The sequence below is a fragment of the Idiotropiscis lumnitzeri genome, chromosome 4, assembly GCF_059441095.1.
Source record: "Idiotropiscis lumnitzeri isolate Australia: NSW breed Sydney's pygmy pipehorse chromosome 4, RoL_Ilum_1.0, whole genome shotgun sequence".
Lineage (NCBI taxonomy): Eukaryota > Metazoa > Chordata > Actinopteri > Syngnathiformes > Syngnathidae > Idiotropiscis > Idiotropiscis lumnitzeri.
The window spans coordinates 9,293,475-9,314,177 of NC_142394.1; the positions used below are offsets into that span (position 1 = coordinate 9,293,475).

Consider the following 20,703-nt stretch of genomic DNA (forward strand, 5'->3'; position numbering starts at 1 on the left):
ATTCTTTAGCAGGTTATTATAAAAGAAAACGTTCTGTCAATAAATGTATCGATGTGGAAGAATGACTTATTTGCTGCATATAACTTGAACCTGCAATATATGACTATATAATTAGACAAACATTAGCCTGTGAAGATTTAGATTTTACTATATATATGTCCATTTTTTAAGTGAGTGACAAACATTCCATCGTGATTCCGACTGTAATGTGCAGCGCCTCCGCAATGTCCAGAAAAGGTGGCTCAGTTGAGGTTCTCAAATATACGGGTATTTTGCTAAAACAAGCCACAAATGAATACACAAAAAAACATCAGACATTTTTTTTAACTTGAACTTTTTCCCCGCAGCTATATAAAATGTTTGATGAGCTTTTTTCCCATAATTCAAATAATTCATGCACCCATTTTCTCAAAAACGATAAAAAATAAAATATTTCTTGAAACTAAACAACGCTTAAATACAACAGTACAACTTTTGAAAAAATATATTCTTACTGTTACAGTTTCCCTTTTTTTCCTAAAAAATATATGAGGATATTCTCTAAAAAAATATTAGTTTATATCTTTTCAAACATAATTAACTAATTTCCTAAAAATTTATAACATTTTTCTATTAAAAACTGAGATTTCTTTAAAAAATACATCTCTTCTCGACAATATGCATTTTTTTGTTGACATTGTGCACCATTTTCTCAACAAGATGACTTTTTCTCCACAAAATTACATTTTTTATAATGAAAACGCTTTTCTTTTTGACATACACCTTGCTTTCTTGAAAATGTAAAACTTTTGTTCGTGAAAAATTTAACTTGTTGGGGATAAAATGTTTTATGTGTGAAACATCTACTATATTTTCTCAAAAATACTGAATCCAAAAATACCCCAGAAACTTTGTTTAATCTAATATATGGAGGAAGAATTTTAGATAAATCTCGATAGGTAGATCAGGTGTTGCTAATATAATGACTTCTGAGTGGATGTATATTTTTCAAACTATCAACGAATTACTTTTTTGGAGTCAAAAATCGGCACCCCTTATTTAAAAAATAATTTCACCTAAATAAATTGTAATACTGGATAAATAAAATGTACAGCTATAGCTTTCATCTCCTCAAAGGCCGTAATTTTAGTAATGTCTCCCCCTGATGTCCGTTAGAAGGAATCGTAACGTTGCCACTTCCGCTTGTTTCCAAAGTTTCTCGTCATCGTCATAAGAAATTTTCTGGAAACAAAATGAAAGTGCCCTACCTGTACACTGTTGCCATGGCGACAGTTTTCGCCGTCGTCAACCCCTTGTTTTGCCAAAACGTGAGTTGGGACGAGGAATTGAAGCATTTGAACTACGTGGCGGGTGATTTGACTCCATTTAGGGGTAGTTGTCACCTCATGTACGAAGGGAAAGGCGAGTTTGAGAGCTTCCATCGCTGTTTTCAGGTAAGAAATGACAAGAAATGAGCGCTGTACGTCATTACAGACCACGCCCAACACGCAAAACCCAAAATAGACAACGTAGCATTTTTAATTTTTTTATACGTGTATGAGTGTGATCAGAGTAATAACGGTATGTAAAGTGCCCCTTTTAGTGTTTGTATGTATAAAAATAAATCATTGTATTAACTTGGATTTTTTTTCATAGACTAATGGCCTAAAATTTACTGCAAATTTTTCACAAATTGACATACATTGCACAATGAATCACTAGAAACACTTTAATGAATCTAAAATATGGATACAATAAAATAAAATATGTTTTTTTTTTTTTTTTGTTTGATTAGTTTTTTGGATTTGTTTTTTTTTCAATAAGTTCAAGTTATGAAATTGTAATAGGTTATGCCAACACTCATTTTTGTTGAGGCGGTGAGTTAAAGTGAGTTACAAAAAATCTCTCGCCCACTTTTTTTTTCATGAAAAAAGATTTATCCCCAAAAACGAAAATTTCTGCCTTCAAAATATCACTTATTTGGGGGTGGGTGGACATGAGCACCTCTTCTACGCCTTTGCTTTGAATAATATACTTAATGTATGTAGGATTGATTGATTGAATGATTGATTGATTAATTTAATTTACTGATTGATGCAGTGGAGACGGCACAATAAAACATATTGTATTGGTTTAACATAGTTGGGTCAAAATAAACCCAATATGGGTAAAAAAAAAAGGGTCTGACCACCTACTTGGGTCAGTATGACCCGAATTTCTGAATTGTTTTTGGAAAACAACTCTAATTGGATTATTTTGGACCACACTGTTTTTGGAGTGAATGGTTGGATTCTGGTAGACAAATATAAACATCCATGGCATTAAATGAGTCAACAACTTTGACTTTCATAAACTACAATGCTCAATGCAAGTTGACAAAAATAAACATACAATGCCTTTAATGTTTTAAGTATTTTTTTTTTCTGTTTTTGCGTCAACCCAGCATGCAGCGGATCGTCACGCATACCTCAACTCATTTTCTGCACAACCTCAGTCAGCCAAGTATGGAATCAATCAATTCTCCTCCTTCTCACCTGAGGAATTCCGTGGTAGGATGAACTTGGAATACTGTTCCGTTGCTGTGATGCACCAAGCATGTCAGTCCACACTTTGTGTGTCTCTACCAGGGTAGCATCATCTCCTGGCGTTCAAGTGCAATTTGACAGGGAAATGACTTGATTTCTGGCTGCTTTACATGTTTTCTATCTGGGCAGCACGTTGAATTCTTTTTGTTCTTGGCAGAATTGTACCTGCGAGCAATCTCCGTCCGCGCTCCGCCGTTCCTTGGAACCAAGACAAAGAAGCTGCCGGCCAAATTCGACTGGAGGGACCAAGCCGTGGTGGCGCCGGTGCAAAACCAGCACGCAGTAAGATGGAACACAGAGAGGTGTATTTTTAGTCCAAAAAAAAATTCTGTTCTTGCTTTTGGGGTGGAAAAAAACGATGCAATTTTGGAGATACAGCCTTATTTATATTTTGACAGTAAAGATACAATGATATTGTGCACTTGCTAGACACTTGAATACACCAACACATTCAATCCAGAGTCCAAGAACTTCCCCAGTGTCAGAAATAAATCACAGTAAATGAACTGTGCACTGCGTTACAGTGGCTTTAACGTATTTAAAATCCTGCACTGTATTTTTTTTTACTACAATTCTGTTGTAGTTAACTTTTATATAATATTTATTATATAGTATATTTTTAAACCATACAGTTTTTATTTTTTTTAGATATATTATTAGTTTACATTTTTATTAGGTACATCCTTATAGAGTTATATTTACCTTAATAAAAAAGCATGAGAGACATTTGGAAACCACTGATATAATTTATTATGTACTGTACATTCATCTTCAAAATATTTGGAGGTTTAATATATTTTCATGTTATTTATTTGATTTATTTTATGTTATTTATTTTCAATTCAATGTAATTTCAATTTGATTACATTTGAATATTGGTTTGACTAAAATTGACTAAAAAAGTATTTTATTATCCTTGATTTTTTTTGTAATTTTTTTTTTTTAAATGTAATTTAAAGCAATGGGCCCCAAGCACCGATCCGCGGGCCACATTGGATCAAGCCATAGCGGTCCGCACAAAAAACAAAACAAAACTTAGGTGCATCTATCTATAATGGATGATCTTTGACCTGTGACCTGTGACCTGAGAGTCGGTGGGAAGGTTGACTTCTATTTCGATTGTTGTGACTTTGGATGTTGGAGGTGTGTGTGACCTGATGCTCAGCCTGTTGAGTGAATATTAGTGAAATCCATAGAAACACACGAGTTATCAATAACTACAATTAGACACTTACAGTCAGCAGATGGCACCATAAAACCACCCCTGCTGGGTCAGATGTAAACCAATCTTCTGTAAAACGAAATTTCTAGATGGTGCTTGAGTTCTTTCAAGATGTGTGTATCTAATAAGAACAGCATTGTCTGATAATAGACTGCTTTTTAAGGATAAATTAGGGAAATTATTAGATCAGCAGGGTGGCGCCTGGATAGACAGCCTCATGAATTCAAATGAACTCTTTCTGTCCCGGTCTCCTTTACAAAGTCACAAAGAAGCTAATTTTGGCAAGGCCGTGGGATGAGAAAAATGTATTTGTGCTGGCGGGTATGGTCATTTAGGAGAGGATTTGGAGTAATACCTCCCTCGGGGTTTGAACCTTAGCTTTTCTTGATCATTCATCTTTTGCAGTGCGGGAGCTGCTGGGCATTTAGCGTGGTGGGCGCCATGCAAGCAGCCAACGCCATCGCAGCCGCACCGCTGGAGGAGCTCAGCGTGCAGCAAGTCATCGACTGCTGCTTTCAAAATGGAGGCTGCAACGGAGGTTCTCCAACCAAAGCTCTCCTCTGGTTACAGACGGTACTTTGAACTTAAAAAAAGCAACCAAAAAAATAATCAGCACCATTACAGTTTTAATTGGCAACTGACGTTTGGTAAGCCAGCACATGCTTACCAAATCTTAAATAGACCCATGAAAAGGATTCCAAGAAACCACACAGTAAAACAGGAAATCATCCATTTTGCTTTAAAGTGCCCATTTTCTGGTCATTTTGACTACTCACACAAAATCTCAAATGTATCCCTCAAAGCCTGTGCCATTTGACAAAATGAAATACGTTAGTGTCTGTCACAGTGTTGGGAACATAATTTTATAACAATAATTAGTTTTAGTTCCTCATTAATTGTTAATTTAATTTTTATTTCATTTTGACTTTTTATTTCTAATTCAGTTAGTTTTAATTAGTTTTCAAAACAGATTTGTTAGTTTTTTGGTTTAGTTTTGTTTTAGTTTTTTGTCATATGGTGATTTTTTTTAAAGGTAACAAGTATTGCTTATTAAAAACTCAAAAAAGATAACATTTGAAAAATGTTATTAACTTACTAAGAATAATGCTGAGTAACCATTAACAACAGTTCACTTAAACTTAGATGCAAGAAGTTCAAGATAAGTGTTGTGCATTAATGTTGCTTCTATAGTCAAAATGCAGATGAAACACACAACATACTGTAAATGTTGCTAAACTTAGTGCATATTCTACACACACCTTTTTGCAATGCTATTTTTCATGACATTAAAAATGACACAAATCGTTTCAAAAGTTATTCCACGATTAACGTGACATAATCCGTACAACTCAATGGAAAAAAAGGAAAACTTTTTGATATAATTTACGATAACCTTGATTCTGTCGCATGTTTAAAATGGAACTTTTCAGTTCTTTTAAATAAGACATCTTTCACCTTCTTCAGAGGGACTCTGAAGGAGCTTTTTTTAGGCTGTTATTTACGTGACATATTTCGGTGGCAGACTTTTCACTTGTCTGAGATAAAGAAACCAATGAGTTTGAGTCCGTCACTTATATACTTTTTAATTTTTGAAATAAACCGGTTATCAGAAAAAATAATTTTTACTCCTCTAAAAATGCTTCATATCAAATAAAATTCATTTGAAATGAGTAAAATAAGCAGGTTATCGGACATAAAGTTAACTATTTATTGCACTTTAACTAACAATGGGTGGTTTATCCTGCACTTCAAATCGTATCTTTTTCAAACAAGAGTAAACATTTCAACGACATAAATGCATTTACAAAAATAAATCGAACTCTCAATATTACATAACATGTCAAGTCAACAACCTGTACCTCTACGCACTGTACTTTGGTCACATAACAAGTGAACATAAATACAAAATAGTATTTTAACTATGTAGTCTACAGCCAGCTGTAGCAGGCTAGTGACACCTCAACTCCAACTAGCCACTTTGGTGGCTGCAATGAATTAATTGTCTTTGATCAGTAATCTGTTTCCGTAATCTTCCATGTCCGGTATTTGTGAAATCAAAACATTGTGCATGTTCACACAAAGGCAGCATGTTTACTCCAGGGACGGCTATTACATGCTGGGACAGTCATTACCCCTCAAATCAAATTGGCGGAACTCTTTATCCTTCAAAATGGAGGCATAAAGCCTGCTGTGTGCCATCTGTCGATCTACTGTCTGCAGTGAGACTGTAAAAACGGTCACTCAGTCATTTATTGTTTAAGGACATGTTAAGCTTTATCATTTGTGTGCCTTAATCATTCATTAATTTCGTATGCATTTATGTAACGTTGTAGGAGTCAAATTTACACAAGTTAGCTTGTGCAGTGGCACATTTAGCTGGAGCAGCGTTATGATAAGTAGTGGCATCAAAATACACATGCATGCTAACGCATTCTTATGATTAGCCATCATCCGTTTTAGCAAAATGGTTTGAGTGTTTATGTGACATTCATGAGTGAACCTGTGGCGATGGTCAAGGTTTTGTCAGTCCATCACAGGAAGTGATGCATTTTTGTGTTTCAAAATAAGGCGGTCAAGCGGAAGTGCTCTATGCTATGACTGACAGCTGAATTTCCTCCCGCATTTAGATGGATAGCTAGCCAGATGGCCACACACACATTCAACATTAAGCATTCTAAAATAGGCATTCCACGACCTGTATTGAGTAAATCAAATACACGGGTGAGCCTTAGCAAAGTTGAAGCGGCATACTGGCCATTTTTCTAGATGTGACAGCAACTGTGACTGTGCTGCTTTTTATTTAGCAGGGCACTTATGGTCTAAAAGCATATTTCTTACTGAGCAGCATGAATTCTCAAATATTGCTGTGGAGGTGCCAAACACTAGCCCAAGTTTGTACTCAAATGTCAGCGCGCTGATGATCAGATGCATGGACATTGCTTTGCCATGAAATGACATATCTGCACGCAAATTATCGACAGATTTCCCTGTTTTCATTTTGTTTTGATTCTTTCTTATCTTTATCTCTGACCAGTCTTACCATATGCAGAAGTTGGTTGTGCATAGCCCCTAATATCCAACAACAAAATTGCAGCAAATGAAAATTCTGAGTCGCGAGTAGTAACATGAACTTTAATGGACATGAGTAGACTGAGAAAAAAGTCTCAAGAACCCAGGCCTGGAACCGCATGAGAAATCGGCCATTTTGGTTTGAAACTGCGATTTGGTAGTTGTCAGAAAACACGAGAACCGAATAACTCAACTCTCTAATAGACAAAGGAGGCTGTCTATTGGCAAATCATGTTACTATTAACACAAAAGTGTATCATTAATATTCATTTAACATTATCTCATCCGTGCAGACCAGAGTGAACCTGGTGCTACAGTCTGACTACCCCTACAAGGCCAAGAATGGAATGTGTCACTTCTTCTCCCGTCTTAAATCGGGCGTCGCCTTGAGGAACTTCACCACTTACGACTTCAGGTAATTTTTTTCTTCTGCAGCGCGTGGGCAATAAAAGCTTAAAGATTAACACCCCCTTATTGAAAAAGAAAATCATGTGACGTTCAAGGACAGAGGAGGGTTCAGGACATGTCATGTTTGCCGCGTCAACACAGATATTGATTATTCAGTAGTACACTGGTCTTAACAAGTCACAAGTTCACAACACTTCACGTTTTGTTGTTGGAGTATAATTTCTTGTTGAAGTAATACCAAGTATATGGTGGGGTGAAAAATATGATTAGATCAATGTATACATTCATTTTAGATGTTAGAAAATGTAATTTTGTAGCTAAAATAATGAAATAATTCCCATATATATATAAATATATATATATATATATATATATATATATAAATGGGAATTATATAATAATATATAATAATATAATAATATAACTATATATATAACTATATATATATATATATATATATATATATATATATATATATATATATATATATATATATATATATATAGTCCCTGGGACGGAACGGTCAAGGACGAGAGGTTTTTTTTTTTAAAAAAAGGACGGATTAACCGCATGCATAGAATTCAAATATTTGCACTCAGTGCAGAATGAAATCTTGTAATGTACTAATGTACTGGCTCTCCCCCTCTCATGCTCTCTCTCTCTCTCTCTCTGTCTCTCTCCCGCACGTGCGGGCCTCCAGAGAGTGAGCGAGCAGGAGAGGAGGTGTGTGAAGAAGTGACAAAATATGTTTTATTTGAGCAAAAAGATCAAGTTCAATAAATGCAGCCATCTCACCGGTGTGACCTCAGTCCAAGATCATCTGTGAATTTGCCTCATCTGACAACAAGGGTCTCGGAAGGTGTAATGCACTCCCAATATGCTTTGGCATTGTTTTGCTTACATTTTGGAGTCATTAATTGCGAACATTTCTTTGAATGTCTGTGCGTTTTCCCCGAAATATTACCAGTAGCCCTAATACAATCCAAGATGTATCCCCAAAGTATTTGATACTAGTAAAACGTACATTAAAAGTTGCTGTAAGTGAAAATTAAACAATAATCTTTCGCTGTTAGGGTAGTCCTTTACGCAGGACTGACGTTGTTTCTGCTCTTCTGCCCGCCCCTAGCGGTCAGGAGGAGGCAATGAAAGCAGAGCTGCTGGAGAGAGGTCCTCTGTCCGCCGTCGTGGATGCTGTCAGCTGGCAAGACTACTTGGGAGGAATCATCCAGCACCACTGCTCCAGTCGCTGGCCGAATCACGCCGTGCTGGTGGTGGGATATGACGCCACAGGTACGCCAATTAACACCCGACAAAGGTTTTTCTGTGCACAAAATGGTTACGTTGGTTTTATTTCAGCATCAACAACAACAGATTTGTTAATCTTTTTATTTTCTATTATTTTCTCTGAGCCATCATCTTATATTAAAGGGTGGGTTAGTGTGTTCCACTGATCCTCTGAGCTAAGTAGCCTGGGGCTGGTTGGGTCACACATGGCAAACAGCTCCGGTGATGGACCAGAAAAAAATACAGCTCATCTCCTCTGATGTATAAAATATGTTGACATTGTTTTCTGTCACCTCGACGTGAGTCACCGGGGCCCCCATTCGGAGCCAGGCATGGGGGTGTGGTTCGAAAAAGTCATGGCGGCGTCTGCACCCATGTTCATGACCGGGCATCGACCAAATACAATCGGCAAAGTAAATCCCTCTTCCCATGGGGTCACCACCAAGGAGGTTGAGTTTGTACAAAGCTGGGTGGCAGCTCGAAGGCAGGCAGCTTGGCGGTCCAGTCCCCGGCTACAGAAGCTAGCTCGAGGAACATGCAATGTCGCCTCTCTGGCAGGGAGGTTAAGAAACTTTGACTATAATCATAGTCAGGCTCATCTCAACACATGGGTTGGACTCTGGTCCAAGTCCTCTGTAGAGGGGCTGGACTGTATTCCACACTGGAGTTACTTCTTCCTCATTCTGATGCTTTAATGCTTACATTGGCAATGGCACTGAGACCTGGAAGGGTATGATGGGGAGAAACAGCCCAACCGACCAGAAAGTGAGATGTGACCCTAACTCCCAGACCCAAAATGCTGTGTTATCAGTGGCTAGTGTGAAGCGCTCTGAGTACCCAAGGTAGAAAAGCACTATACATGTGACAGCCCATGTATTTTTAGCATTTTTGTTCATTTATTAACCATCATGTTTCAATGGTATTTTGCAGAGTATGTTAATTTGATATTTTTCCTTGTTTCATTTTCTCTATAGCTCACCTTGAGTTCAAATGTACTCGCCCCGTGGTTGTACCGCCGCCTAAAAACAAACAAACTGAAAAAAAAAATATTTAAAGCTCTTGAAGTGAACAACCAAGAAAGCCTAAAATTAGCCCAGTCCTGCCGGAGAACTGTTATGAATCCATTACTCTCTCATGGCCATTATGCACAAAAGAACTCTCGGAAAATGCATAAACACAATCGACTTGCCTTCTGGGCTTCCCTTATGTTGTATCCACTATTAATGGAAGAAACATAATCATCTCTGCAGCTATGCAGGGCCATTATTATTATTCTGTTGTTATTATTCAGTCGTTAGGCTCTTGGAGGGGTATTGTGACTTTGTGTGACAAAGTTTAGGAAAGGCTCATCTGAAAGAAACCAAAATGCTTTTTTTATGTCATTTTTGAGGGTTTGTGTCAATGAGAGGGGGGTGTGCTACATCTTATGGGATTTCAAATGAGTGTGTATGGCTTTGAGGCTGATCTTAAAGTATCCCCAAAACATCGTTTGAGTTTACCTGAGGGGGTGTTTCACCAGTTTTTGACACCATGCTCTTACTTTGAAATTGAGAGATGGCATGCACCCTCTCCGATGCACCCCCCACATAAAATAAACAAAATAAAACATTTTGGATACTTGGGTGCACCACCTCTGTCATGATAAGATAAGATAAGATGTCCTTTATTAGTCCCACAATGGGGAAATTTGAGGTGTTACAGCAGCAAAGATATAGATCACACAGAGTCGGCGGCGTAATGTAGCCGTTAATGTATAACATTAGCAGCAGACATTCAGAAAAAGCATGCAAATATACACAGTATAAACGTATCAAGTGTAAGGAAACACTCCTAATGTTTGTCCATTATACGGAGGGGGAAACGCTGTAATGATAAAAACTACTGAATGATTGAAAATACTGCAATCATAAAAATATTGCAATGATAAAAGTACTGTAATGGTAAGAGTACTGAAATGACAGAAAAGTACTGCATGATAGAAAATACTGCAATGGTAAAAGTACTGCAATAGTAAAAGTACTGCAACGATAGAAAAATACTGCAATGATGAAAGTACTGCAATGGTAAAAGTACTGCAATGGTAAAAGTACTGTAATAGTAAAAGTACCGCAATGATAGAAAAATACTGCAATGATAAAAGTACTGCAATGATAAAAGTACTGTAATAGTGAACATCCTGCAGTGGTAGAAATACTACAGTGATAGAAGTATTGTAATAAGAATACTGTAATGGTAGACAAAATACATCATTGGTCAATATTTAAGTACACCCTTGGCTGAAAGTACAGTAGTAGTTAATATTGCATCCTAGGACTGCACAATTGCACTAATGCCCTCCCGTTTGTAGGCCTGACCCAATGTTCTTGTTAAAAAGTCTGACAGCAGTTGGCAGGAAGGAGCGGCGAAATCTCTCTTTGGTACAGCGAGGGTGTAAAAGTCTGTCACTGAAGGAGCTGTAAAGTGTTCTCAGAGTGTCATTGAATGGGTGGGCTGGTTTGTCCAGCATTGATGACAGTTTTGCCGTCATCCTTCTGCCCCCCACTGAGTCCACAGAGTCCAGGGAGCAGCCCAGGACAGAGCTGGCCCTCCTCACCAGTTTGTCCAGTCTCTTTTTGTCTCGGCCCGAGATGCCTCCTGCCCAGGAGACCACTCCATAGAAGATGGACATCTTTTATGATGTTGAATAAAGTGCATGGCTAGTATACACAAAGTGAGCTGAATAATGAACATAGTGATTTTATGTCATGGTACACGCTAGTGTTAAAAAATATGTGATAGGTATACATAGGTGCTATATATTTATTGAAATTGCATGGGTCAATATATGACGATTGCTTTCGCTGTGATTTTAAAACATAATTAGGGTTCCTTGTGAGGGTTTCACTTTGAGAATTATTCAACCCAGATGGTACAGATGACCCCCGTATTGGGACTCCTAGACACTGACCGCAATGGTGCACCCCTCAACTCAACAGCAACTAAGCATGAACCCAAACTTTAAAAGCCATACACACAGATGGAGCACCTCCTCACCAACAGACACAAATAGGTTAAAATGCAGCAGTGTATGAGTGCGTACTTTTTGTGTTTAACAATTCTTTTCACTTTTGTGACTTATTTGCATGAAGCGTTTTTACAGCTTTTTACGCTTTCACATGCATTTATGATGTTTCTTTTGTAAATTCAGTTTTCATGCTTATTTTAATTTTTTTTTTAGGGGAAATTCCGTTCTGGATTGTGCAAAACTCCTGGGGCACAGAGTGGGGAAACGAGGGTTACGTTTATGTTAAAATTGGCAGCAACCTTTGCGGTGAGTGTCAACCATTCTTGTTTAGTTTTTTTTTTTGTGTTGATTTTTGCCTTCACATCCGCTTTTAAGATGGAGGGTCTGTTGCGCATATTGTCAAGCCCTGTGGGATTGACATTAATATTCTCTTTTCCTCATGTGTTGCCAGGCATCGCAGAGTCTGTGGCGGCTGTGTTGGTTTGACACGATGCAAATAAATAAATTCACGAGGCCGTCAGTGCTGGGCTTTATTTCGGCATGCACAGGCACATATAATACAAACAAATACTATGTACAACACATATGTATTACCAAATTGCACAACTCCATATGCATAGATGATATCAATCGCTGCAAAAAGAAATAATATATTAAGCATATATTCAAATGTAGGACTTACTCTCACCGGGAACAACATTAGGTACACCTGTGTACTAACGTTCCAGTTGTGCCTTATTCCAAAGGCTGTTCCTAAAACTTTCACCCTTATGTCACTGCTAAAGCAACTGAAATATTAGAAAGTATGTTACAGGCAGTATAAGAATATGAAACCTTTTGTTCAATTGAAAAGTGAGTTATGTTGAATTCTTCATTTGAATTCTTGGATCTTATTGGTGCAGGTGCACCTAATGTTATGTCTGGTGAGTGTGTGTCATATTGACAATATATACACGTGTTTTATTGATTTCCATATTGTGCAAATTGTTTTAGATGCTGAGCATCATTATTCTCTTGAATATTAATTGTATTTACATCCTCGTGGGATAGCCACATCGACCTTAGCGAACGTTTAAGTCGAGACAATGAGGCTTGTCATCAGTGCGTACCTCGCCGTGGAAAACAATGTTTTATGGAAACAGTGGCGGTGTGGAATGAAACACAAGTTTAGGCGCTATAGCCTTTTTTTTTGTATGTGTGTGTTTGGTTGTCTTGTAGTTTTCTGTACTAGTCCGAGTCCTCGCTGCTGAAGTAGGAGCTGTCGCAAAACTCGGCCGTGTAGAGGAAGGTGTGAACATTGGGGTTCAACTTGGGCACCCAGTGGCGAGGTACCAGAAACGTGGCCAGGTTGAACAAATCCACAAAAACCTTGTAGCGGTCACTGTAAGGAAAACAAAGTAGGAGATTAGGAGCAGGAATCATTTTGGACAAAGCAGACCTTCCGAATCTGGCAGAAGAGTGCCGCCGTGTACTCTGATGTTTTTAGCATCCGCTAAATAGTTCAACTGAGAATTATTTAGTTCGTATAACGAGCATTAACTAGCTACAGTGAAGAAAGATATGGAGGCAATTACACGATTTTAACGCTGCAGCTCAAGTCAGATTTTTATTTGTCTAAATGTGACACGTATCGGATTTTTTTTCATGCAGTGTGAATGCTACAATTCAGATTTTTTTTTTCCAGATCCAAAATGGGACTCTTTTGTATGTGCATATAAATTGGATATGTATTGGATTTGTCAGCAGTCTGAGCCATACACATCCAACCTTCGTATATGTCATCAAAAGCCCAATATGCGCTCAGCGCGGCGGGCAAAGTACTCGTCAGACTACTGACACAAGTTTTTGTCTTGATAATTGACTTTCATTTGATCCGACTTGAAACGTGAAATTTAAAACACTTTGCCGTGATGGTAATTCAGCCATTTGTTACGCATGGCAATGACAACGTCATCTTTAGTAGACGTCTCCATTAAATCAAGGACAGTTAACTCATATACCCAAAATATTTCTATATCCTCACACCTTGCAACTCTAGAAATATGAGAAGAATAAAAGGATCCCTACACACAGGGCCACACTTCTGTAAAAACCGCACTATGTGACTTTTTTTTTTGGTGGATGCCGTGCACGGTGTGCATGCATGTCACACCACAGACGCTTTGTTCACATTAGAAGTCGCATTTCTCTTTAAGATGTGAATGAGTGCATAAAAAGATCAGATTTAACCAAAAATCCTTCACGTCCTGCAGTATGTACTTAGCTTGTTCGTGTTTTGTATGAAATGTACTGGCATGGAATGGGTGAATGATAACGACCTGCTACACTGGGGTGATAGGCGATGTGAAAGGGAACAGTGGTGATGTACATTTACAGCCACGTTTCAGGTCAGCATGTACCACACGTGATGATGGCGGGAGGGATCTGGATGGCCAAACATGGCAGGGCGGGATTGCCGTGGATGCGCCATGTGGCCAACGCAAATAAACGTGATAGGGCATTTATGGGGGAGCTTCATTTGACTTTAACGCAGGCTCACGCCAGGAGTTTTTCTCTCCTGGGGATTATGGTGGGCTTGACCGATAAATGGGCAGGCGAAGAAAATAATTAATTTTCATCGGTTCACTTTCTTTGTTCAGGGGTTCTGTTTTTTTTTTTTTTTCATTTAAAAGTATGATAAACAGCAAAAGTATGCTCGATTTGAAATTACTTTCAACAGAATAGTTAAGCACTGGGCAATTACAATTTTTTAACCCAAAGCGCAAGTAGTTGTAAGTCCTGCCCCGCCCTCGCCTTCTTTCCTCTCACAAACGCATAAGCAGCACAAACATGGAAACAGGGATTTGATTAGAAACAAATCATGTCAACTTGTGAACTTCTAAATGTTTTTAAACTTCATTAAATGACTTTTTTAAGACGACTGCTACAACAACAACAACAATAACTACGACTACTAGTACTACTAAAGCTGCTCCTGCTGCTACATGCGAAATGAGGCTAAAAACAATCCCTGGGTCTGTCATGGGTACACAGTCGATGTTCCAATATGTAGGTTGACAGATATATGGGCTCAAGTATTGGGGTAAACTATACCGAGAGGAATAGAATTAAGTAGTGCATTTCTCTTTCTCTACAATGCAACCTTGAAATGCACACATTGACAATACCTGACAGTGGATCTCAAGTAGTGGTACCCGGACGAGCCCCCAGTGCCTGCCTTGCTGCCAATCATCCGGTGCACCATGCATACGTGATTGTCTACAACAACAACAGAAAAAGAAAAAAAATGTGAGATGTCAATAATTGATCCACAAGTGCCAGGCCAGGGGTGAGTCAAAATGTATTGAGTGGGAGTGGAGCCGCTTCCCAAAGGCTTCTGACTAACTTTTGAGCTGGCCAAACTTCCCCGTTAGTGCTCCGAGGCCTAAGGCCAAACACTCCATCGTGGCAGTGTACTGGTGTGGCATCCACATACTCACATCTCCATTTTGTCATGAGCATGTCAATGTCCATGAGAGAGTTGAGCAGCTGGAATGGAACCTGGAACCTGGGTTCCTCCCTAAATTGAACACACAACAACAGGCAGTGTTATGGACGGACTGAATGCCCGCGAGGACTAATTGTCAGCACACATACATACAAATTATACTCATGTACTACTCCCACCATCACTAGTCACAATTACCACTATTACCTTGGCCACCACTGCCAACACATCTACTCCTGCTCCCTTTGCTACTGCTACAAAAAAACTCTAAATCTTGGACACATCCATCAAAAGCTGAGTACAAGATTCTGGATTAAATCGAACACTTTTTATTATTGAAAACGTGAACGTGAAATGTGATGCCAGTACCACTAATGGAATGTAAAAATTCTGAAAATGAGAGCAGTACTTTAAAGAGAAGCATAATGAGTAGAGAAGTGATGTTTGGTCTCAAGCTTTTAGATGAGACGATCGTTATTATTATTATTCATTGATAACATTTTTGCTTGAGAGTATGTATGTGTGTGGTGATCGATACATGTGGCGTGTGCGTGTCTTTCTATGGGATAAGTGTAAATATGGAATGTTAGAGTCATTAAGGACTGATTTATACTGTAAGCCATTGCAATATTCATGGTGAATCATTAGGTGGTGATAATGTACTGCTTGAGTTTGCAAACCACGTTAAACTCGAAATGAAGAAGAATAAGACTGCACATGTTGCTCTCAGACATGGGCTGTAGCCGAATGTCCAACCCGATTCACGATATAGTCCTGCACTATACTGCCTACTTCTATACTACTGCTACCACTGCGAGCAACACCTACGACAATATTACTCCCACTACGGCAGTCTGTATGTGGCCCCTACCTGTAGAAGTAGATCATGAGAGCGCCTTGCAGAGCTTTGTAAGACAGCCGCCTCTCACCTTGTTGGGAAAAAGTACCAGCAGTGAGCCACACAGTGCAAATACTTCAAACTGTGAGATGTTCAAATGTACGAGTTGTACAGTAATTCAGCGAGGGCGCTGACCTTTACTGAGCAGATGCTCATGACGCTTGACGTCAAACAAGGATGTGAACACTTCCTTCTGCTTCACATACTCAGCCATCATCTCCTCTTTGTCCTCACAGTCAGGCATTTGCTACAAACCCAACAACACCACAACATGACTTCACATCAACTTGAAATGGGAATTAAGACTTACGATTATGATCATGTTACCTCAATGTTTTGCTCTTCCTTATTAAGGCCGTTGAATATGTTGTTCTCCAGCCTTTCCCAGAAGTTGAAGCCATCTGTTTCCAGGCCAGGGGTTCTCTCCAGCCACTCCTTTAAAGACAGTGCGCCACTTTTAGCGAGTTACTTCCGGAATGTAATATATTTTAGATTATTAGTTCCTGTTGTTTGAAAGTACCACTACAACCACCGCCACCACTACTACTACTCTACGACAAGCATAGCAACCACCACTGAAGCTACTGCTTCTACAACCACCATAACTTCGAATACTCCTACCGGCACCACCACCAACTACTTCCACTACTACCAATACGAGTAGAAAGTCATTGATGGGCCACCGTCAGTCATTAAAAATTACACTCCTGTTTTTGCTTGAAACCCTCTTTTAAAAAAGTGCATTCAAGCAGCCAGTTGCCATTGTGGACTGAATGGTTGGCAAAAATTGGGAAAATGCCAATATTTTGAGCAGCAACATATTTATTAAAAAAAAAAAAAAGGAAAAAGAAGTATGAGCTCGTTCATTTTCATAATGGTGTTAACTTTAGTTGCAAATATTTTAATTTTGAACCCAAATATTAATTTTAAAACTTTTGAACGAAACTTTGAACTAGTTTGTGTAGAAGATGAACATTCCCAACACTAACTATCACCTACTACTACTTTTGCCACCACCAATACGACCACCATGATTACGATCACTACTATTACCACTGCCAGACCTACTAATACTTCTGTTGCTATTACTGCCAGTAATACAAGTACCCCTGTTGCCACTACTAGTACTGCTAATTCTACTATCACTACTCCCACTTTATCACTACTAGTACTACTATTACACTGTAAAAGAACGATTTTGGAGAGTGGTCAATATAACATGAAAATCATGAACAATTGACTTCATTATTGTAGGCTGTAAAGGAATTATAAAATAAAGGGTAACTTAAATTATACAATATACAATACCTATTGTATATCAGTAACAAATGTGACCTAGAAAAAAAATAGTAAAATATACCTACGCTTTCATATAGAATCTACCCAATAAATGTAGGGTAACAATTTGCAGCCACTTTAATTGGGTAAATGTAAATCGTATATTTTGGGTAGTTTCATTAAAAAGCTTTTAAATCCGCACATAAATTGAGTAAAGTTTAGCTCAACTTTCTGGTTGCATTTATATATCGACTGCAATATAATCACGCAATGCATCAGCCCATCAGCGGTGGTCGAGTGGTTGACTCTCAACCCGAAGAGTGTGGCTTCAGTCCTCAGCCCGAGCTTGTGACCATGTCATCGTATTCTTAAGCACGATACTGATGCGTGTCATCAGTATGTGAATGAGAAAACTGTTAAAGGGCTTGCAATACCTCAATCGTAGAAAATAACTTGATGAGTAAAAGCTATCTGGACTGTGTATCTGGACTAATGACGCATGTCCATTCTAGTAAATGAATAGCCAACCAAAGTCAGTACAGTCAGGTTAATAATATACTTTGTAACGTGTTGTGTTGCGTGTGACAAACAGACTTTTTGTTTACCTCGACCAGTTTCAAGAGTGTGGGCTCTTGCTCGGTGGCGAGCAGCAACTCGCCCTCATGACCTTTGAAGATGTCACGGTAATGCTGCCTGTTGTACGGCACCCTCAGGTTGTCGGGGACCCCGATCTTGTTCTCCAAGAGTCGGAACTGAAGGCTTTGGAAGCCAGAAGCTGGAGACAGATATTCCCTACACACAAAATCAACAACAACAAGTAAGCACACAGCGAGGAAATCTCAAGGAAAAATAAACAAACAAAAAAACATGTCAACTGTCAAACCTGAAATCAAAAAAGTCCAAGGATGTCATTGTCTCCAGGACTGCAAACTGTTCCACCAGCAGCTTGAAGATGATCACGATCCTGTGAATGCGAGTGTTGACTTTGAGCATGTTGCGTTCATCTCGCACCTGCAAAGACAAGACATGTTTTCCAATTCAAATTGTTTACCGCAATACTTCAAACTTCAACACACTGACTCTCTGACATGTCTGGCATGTACTGAATAATCAGCTCCCAAGGCCAGTATGACTGAGCTACGTGAGATTCAGTAGGCATGACTAATATGAATCGCTCAACTAAAAAAAAGATCAAAAAGCCATGACTTAAATGGCACAGGAGGTGGGCCATTTTGGTTTGAAGCATTCATTTAAAGGTAATGTCTGGCTTTTCCAGGTCAGTAGCACCTCACAATTCTTTTGACAATTCAGCTATCGAGGCCACTTTCACTGAGCAACATATACACTATTTTGGTAGACATGTTTATCATGAGTAGACCTGCAAAAAAGTCATTCAAGGGATTAATCAAGTAACAGTTCTCCTCATCAATTCCTCCGCTTAGATTTTTTTACACTTTTGATTGAAAGCTAAATTGTCTGCAAACACTAACTGACATTTGGGATCATTTTCCCTACATGAAAGCGCCAACTCCCAATTGACTCACGAAGAAAACAATCCACGGATCAATTGACGACAAACAAGGTTAATTGTTTGCTGCGGCTCCGATTGGATTTCAAGCAGTTGACTTTCACACAACAGCAGCAAGAAGCTGACTGATATTAATAATCACGTATAATGTGATGAATGATCATCCACAGGTAAAAAATGTGACTCACGTGTCCGTTTATGAAGATCTGGCGGACTGAATCCAGCTCGAACAAAATCTGTTTGAACCACAGCTCATAAGCTGTAATGAAAGACACAACAAACTTTGAGACATTTTACTTGGTTACTTTATAATAAATTGCGGCAAATCCAAATATGGCTATAAGGCAATTCTACAACAGCACTTTCAACTTTGCATATCAATCTGCCTCACAGTTGGTCGAATCAGTAAAATGATCTGAAATATTGTGAGTTATTAAAAACTAAGCGTTGCAAAGATGGATGTAACTTGAGGCGCGAGTGACCAGACATACTCTCTTCCCCCCCCCCTCCCCCACATATGAGCCATCAATCCCCAAAATGTCATTTTTGTTCAATCATTAACATTATTGTCAAAGAGCACAAGCCATTTCCAACACTTAACATTGGGCAGTCATTTGTGAAAAACAACACAAGTGTGGACTGACCAATAGTCGAGATTTGTGAAAAAATATGAAATTTGCAACATTGTGACATAGGTGGTGGTTTCGGCTTACTCTTATAGAAGCTATTGATATATATCATGACCTTTCTTACATTTTTAATGGCATTTTTAAAATAACAGGAATTGCATTTTTTTGCTGATATTTTGATTTTAATAACATTTTAATTCAATGAAATGAATTAACGTTAATTTAGAGTCACATTTTTAAATTTCTTTATCAATTATTTATAAAATAATAATTGTATTTTATTATTTTATTTATTTTACATTTTTATGTATTTAATGGTATTTGTGTTTCTTCATTCACATTTTTGGTTATCATTTATCAATGATCATTTACTGAATTATATTTTTGTATTATTATATGTGTTTTATTTTCAGTTTTTATTGATGTAGTTGCATTTGTACTATTATTTAAAATCTTTATGTAACGATATGATATTTTCAATATTTAATAACAGTATTTTTACGCAGTTATTTAATGCCATTTTTTATTCAAAACTGTCTTTTTTTGAATGGCAACGTAATTTAAAAAAATGGTCAATTTAATGAATTATTAATATTTTAATGACAAGTGTATATTGTACGTATGTATTTATTTATTTTTTTATTTATTTTTTTACCTGGCTTTATATTTAATTGATTTTTAAAACAAATAAGCCTCCCTGTATGGCTCTGGCTTTCAAGCTACTTAAAATTTAGCCAGTAAGTCACGTTGGAAATTGGGGAAAGTCCATGGAACTTAAAAGTGTTTATAACCTCGCTATTAAAGGCAAACTTCAAACCCTTTCTCAGGCTAGCCTTCCGACAAAGTGCTGCGGACATTTAGCTCCCTCAAAGTTACCGCGCAGTTCACCTTGATGCGTGACGATGAAGAGGTGCTCGTCATGAATCTTGTTGCCCTTCAGCTCGCTCTGCAGCACTTGGGCCGTCACGATTTTATCCAGCTTGAGGGCGAAACAACACAAACCAAATAGTTTGGACATTTTCACACGTGACAAACAGCGCAACGTGACGTGTTGCGTTTTGGTACCTTGAGGTAGTCTCCATAGATGATACCTCCTTTACTGGCCTTGTTGACGCCTTCCTGAGAGGCATCTTGCTCTTCTTTATGCTTCAGAGATTGGTTTCGAAACAACCTGGGAACAAACCGAATCAAATAAATGATCAAATATTTGCATGCAAATCTACAGTATAATAAAATGAATAAACTTACAAATGGCTCCTCTCAAAATATGGACATCCGCTCATGACTTGTACAAATCAGTCGCAACAAATAACACACTCTCGGAAAACGTCC

The 20,703-nt window shown here is 38.2% G+C and overlaps 2 protein-coding genes across 2 annotated transcripts; one reads left to right on the plus strand and one right to left on the minus strand.

Moving 5' to 3' along the window:
• The first annotated feature begins 1,223 nt into the window (after positions 1–1,223).
• Positions 1,224–12,071, plus strand: ctso (cathepsin O). Its single transcript, XM_088292547.1, has 8 exons — positions 1,224–1,433; positions 2,423–2,528; positions 2,722–2,846; positions 4,192–4,359; positions 7,149–7,270; positions 8,390–8,553; positions 11,765–11,857; positions 12,003–12,071. The coding sequence occupies exons 1-8, from the start codon at positions 1,233–1,235 to the stop codon at positions 12,035–12,037; spliced, it is 1,014 nt and encodes a 337-aa protein (XP_088148673.1). The 5' UTR covers positions 1,224–1,232; the 3' UTR covers positions 12,038–12,071.
• Positions 12,069–20,703, minus strand: tdo2a (tryptophan 2,3-dioxygenase a). Its single transcript, XM_088292546.1, has 12 exons — positions 20,620–20,703; positions 20,437–20,542; positions 20,260–20,350; positions 18,931–19,001; positions 18,098–18,225; positions 17,820–18,006; positions 16,264–16,371; positions 16,072–16,183; positions 15,910–15,967; positions 15,031–15,110; positions 14,719–14,809; positions 12,069–12,932 (listed from the first exon to the last, which is right to left on the minus strand). The coding sequence occupies exons 1-12, from the start codon at positions 20,652–20,654 to the stop codon at positions 12,779–12,781; spliced, it is 1,221 nt and encodes a 406-aa protein (XP_088148672.1). The 5' UTR covers positions 20,655–20,703; the 3' UTR covers positions 12,069–12,778.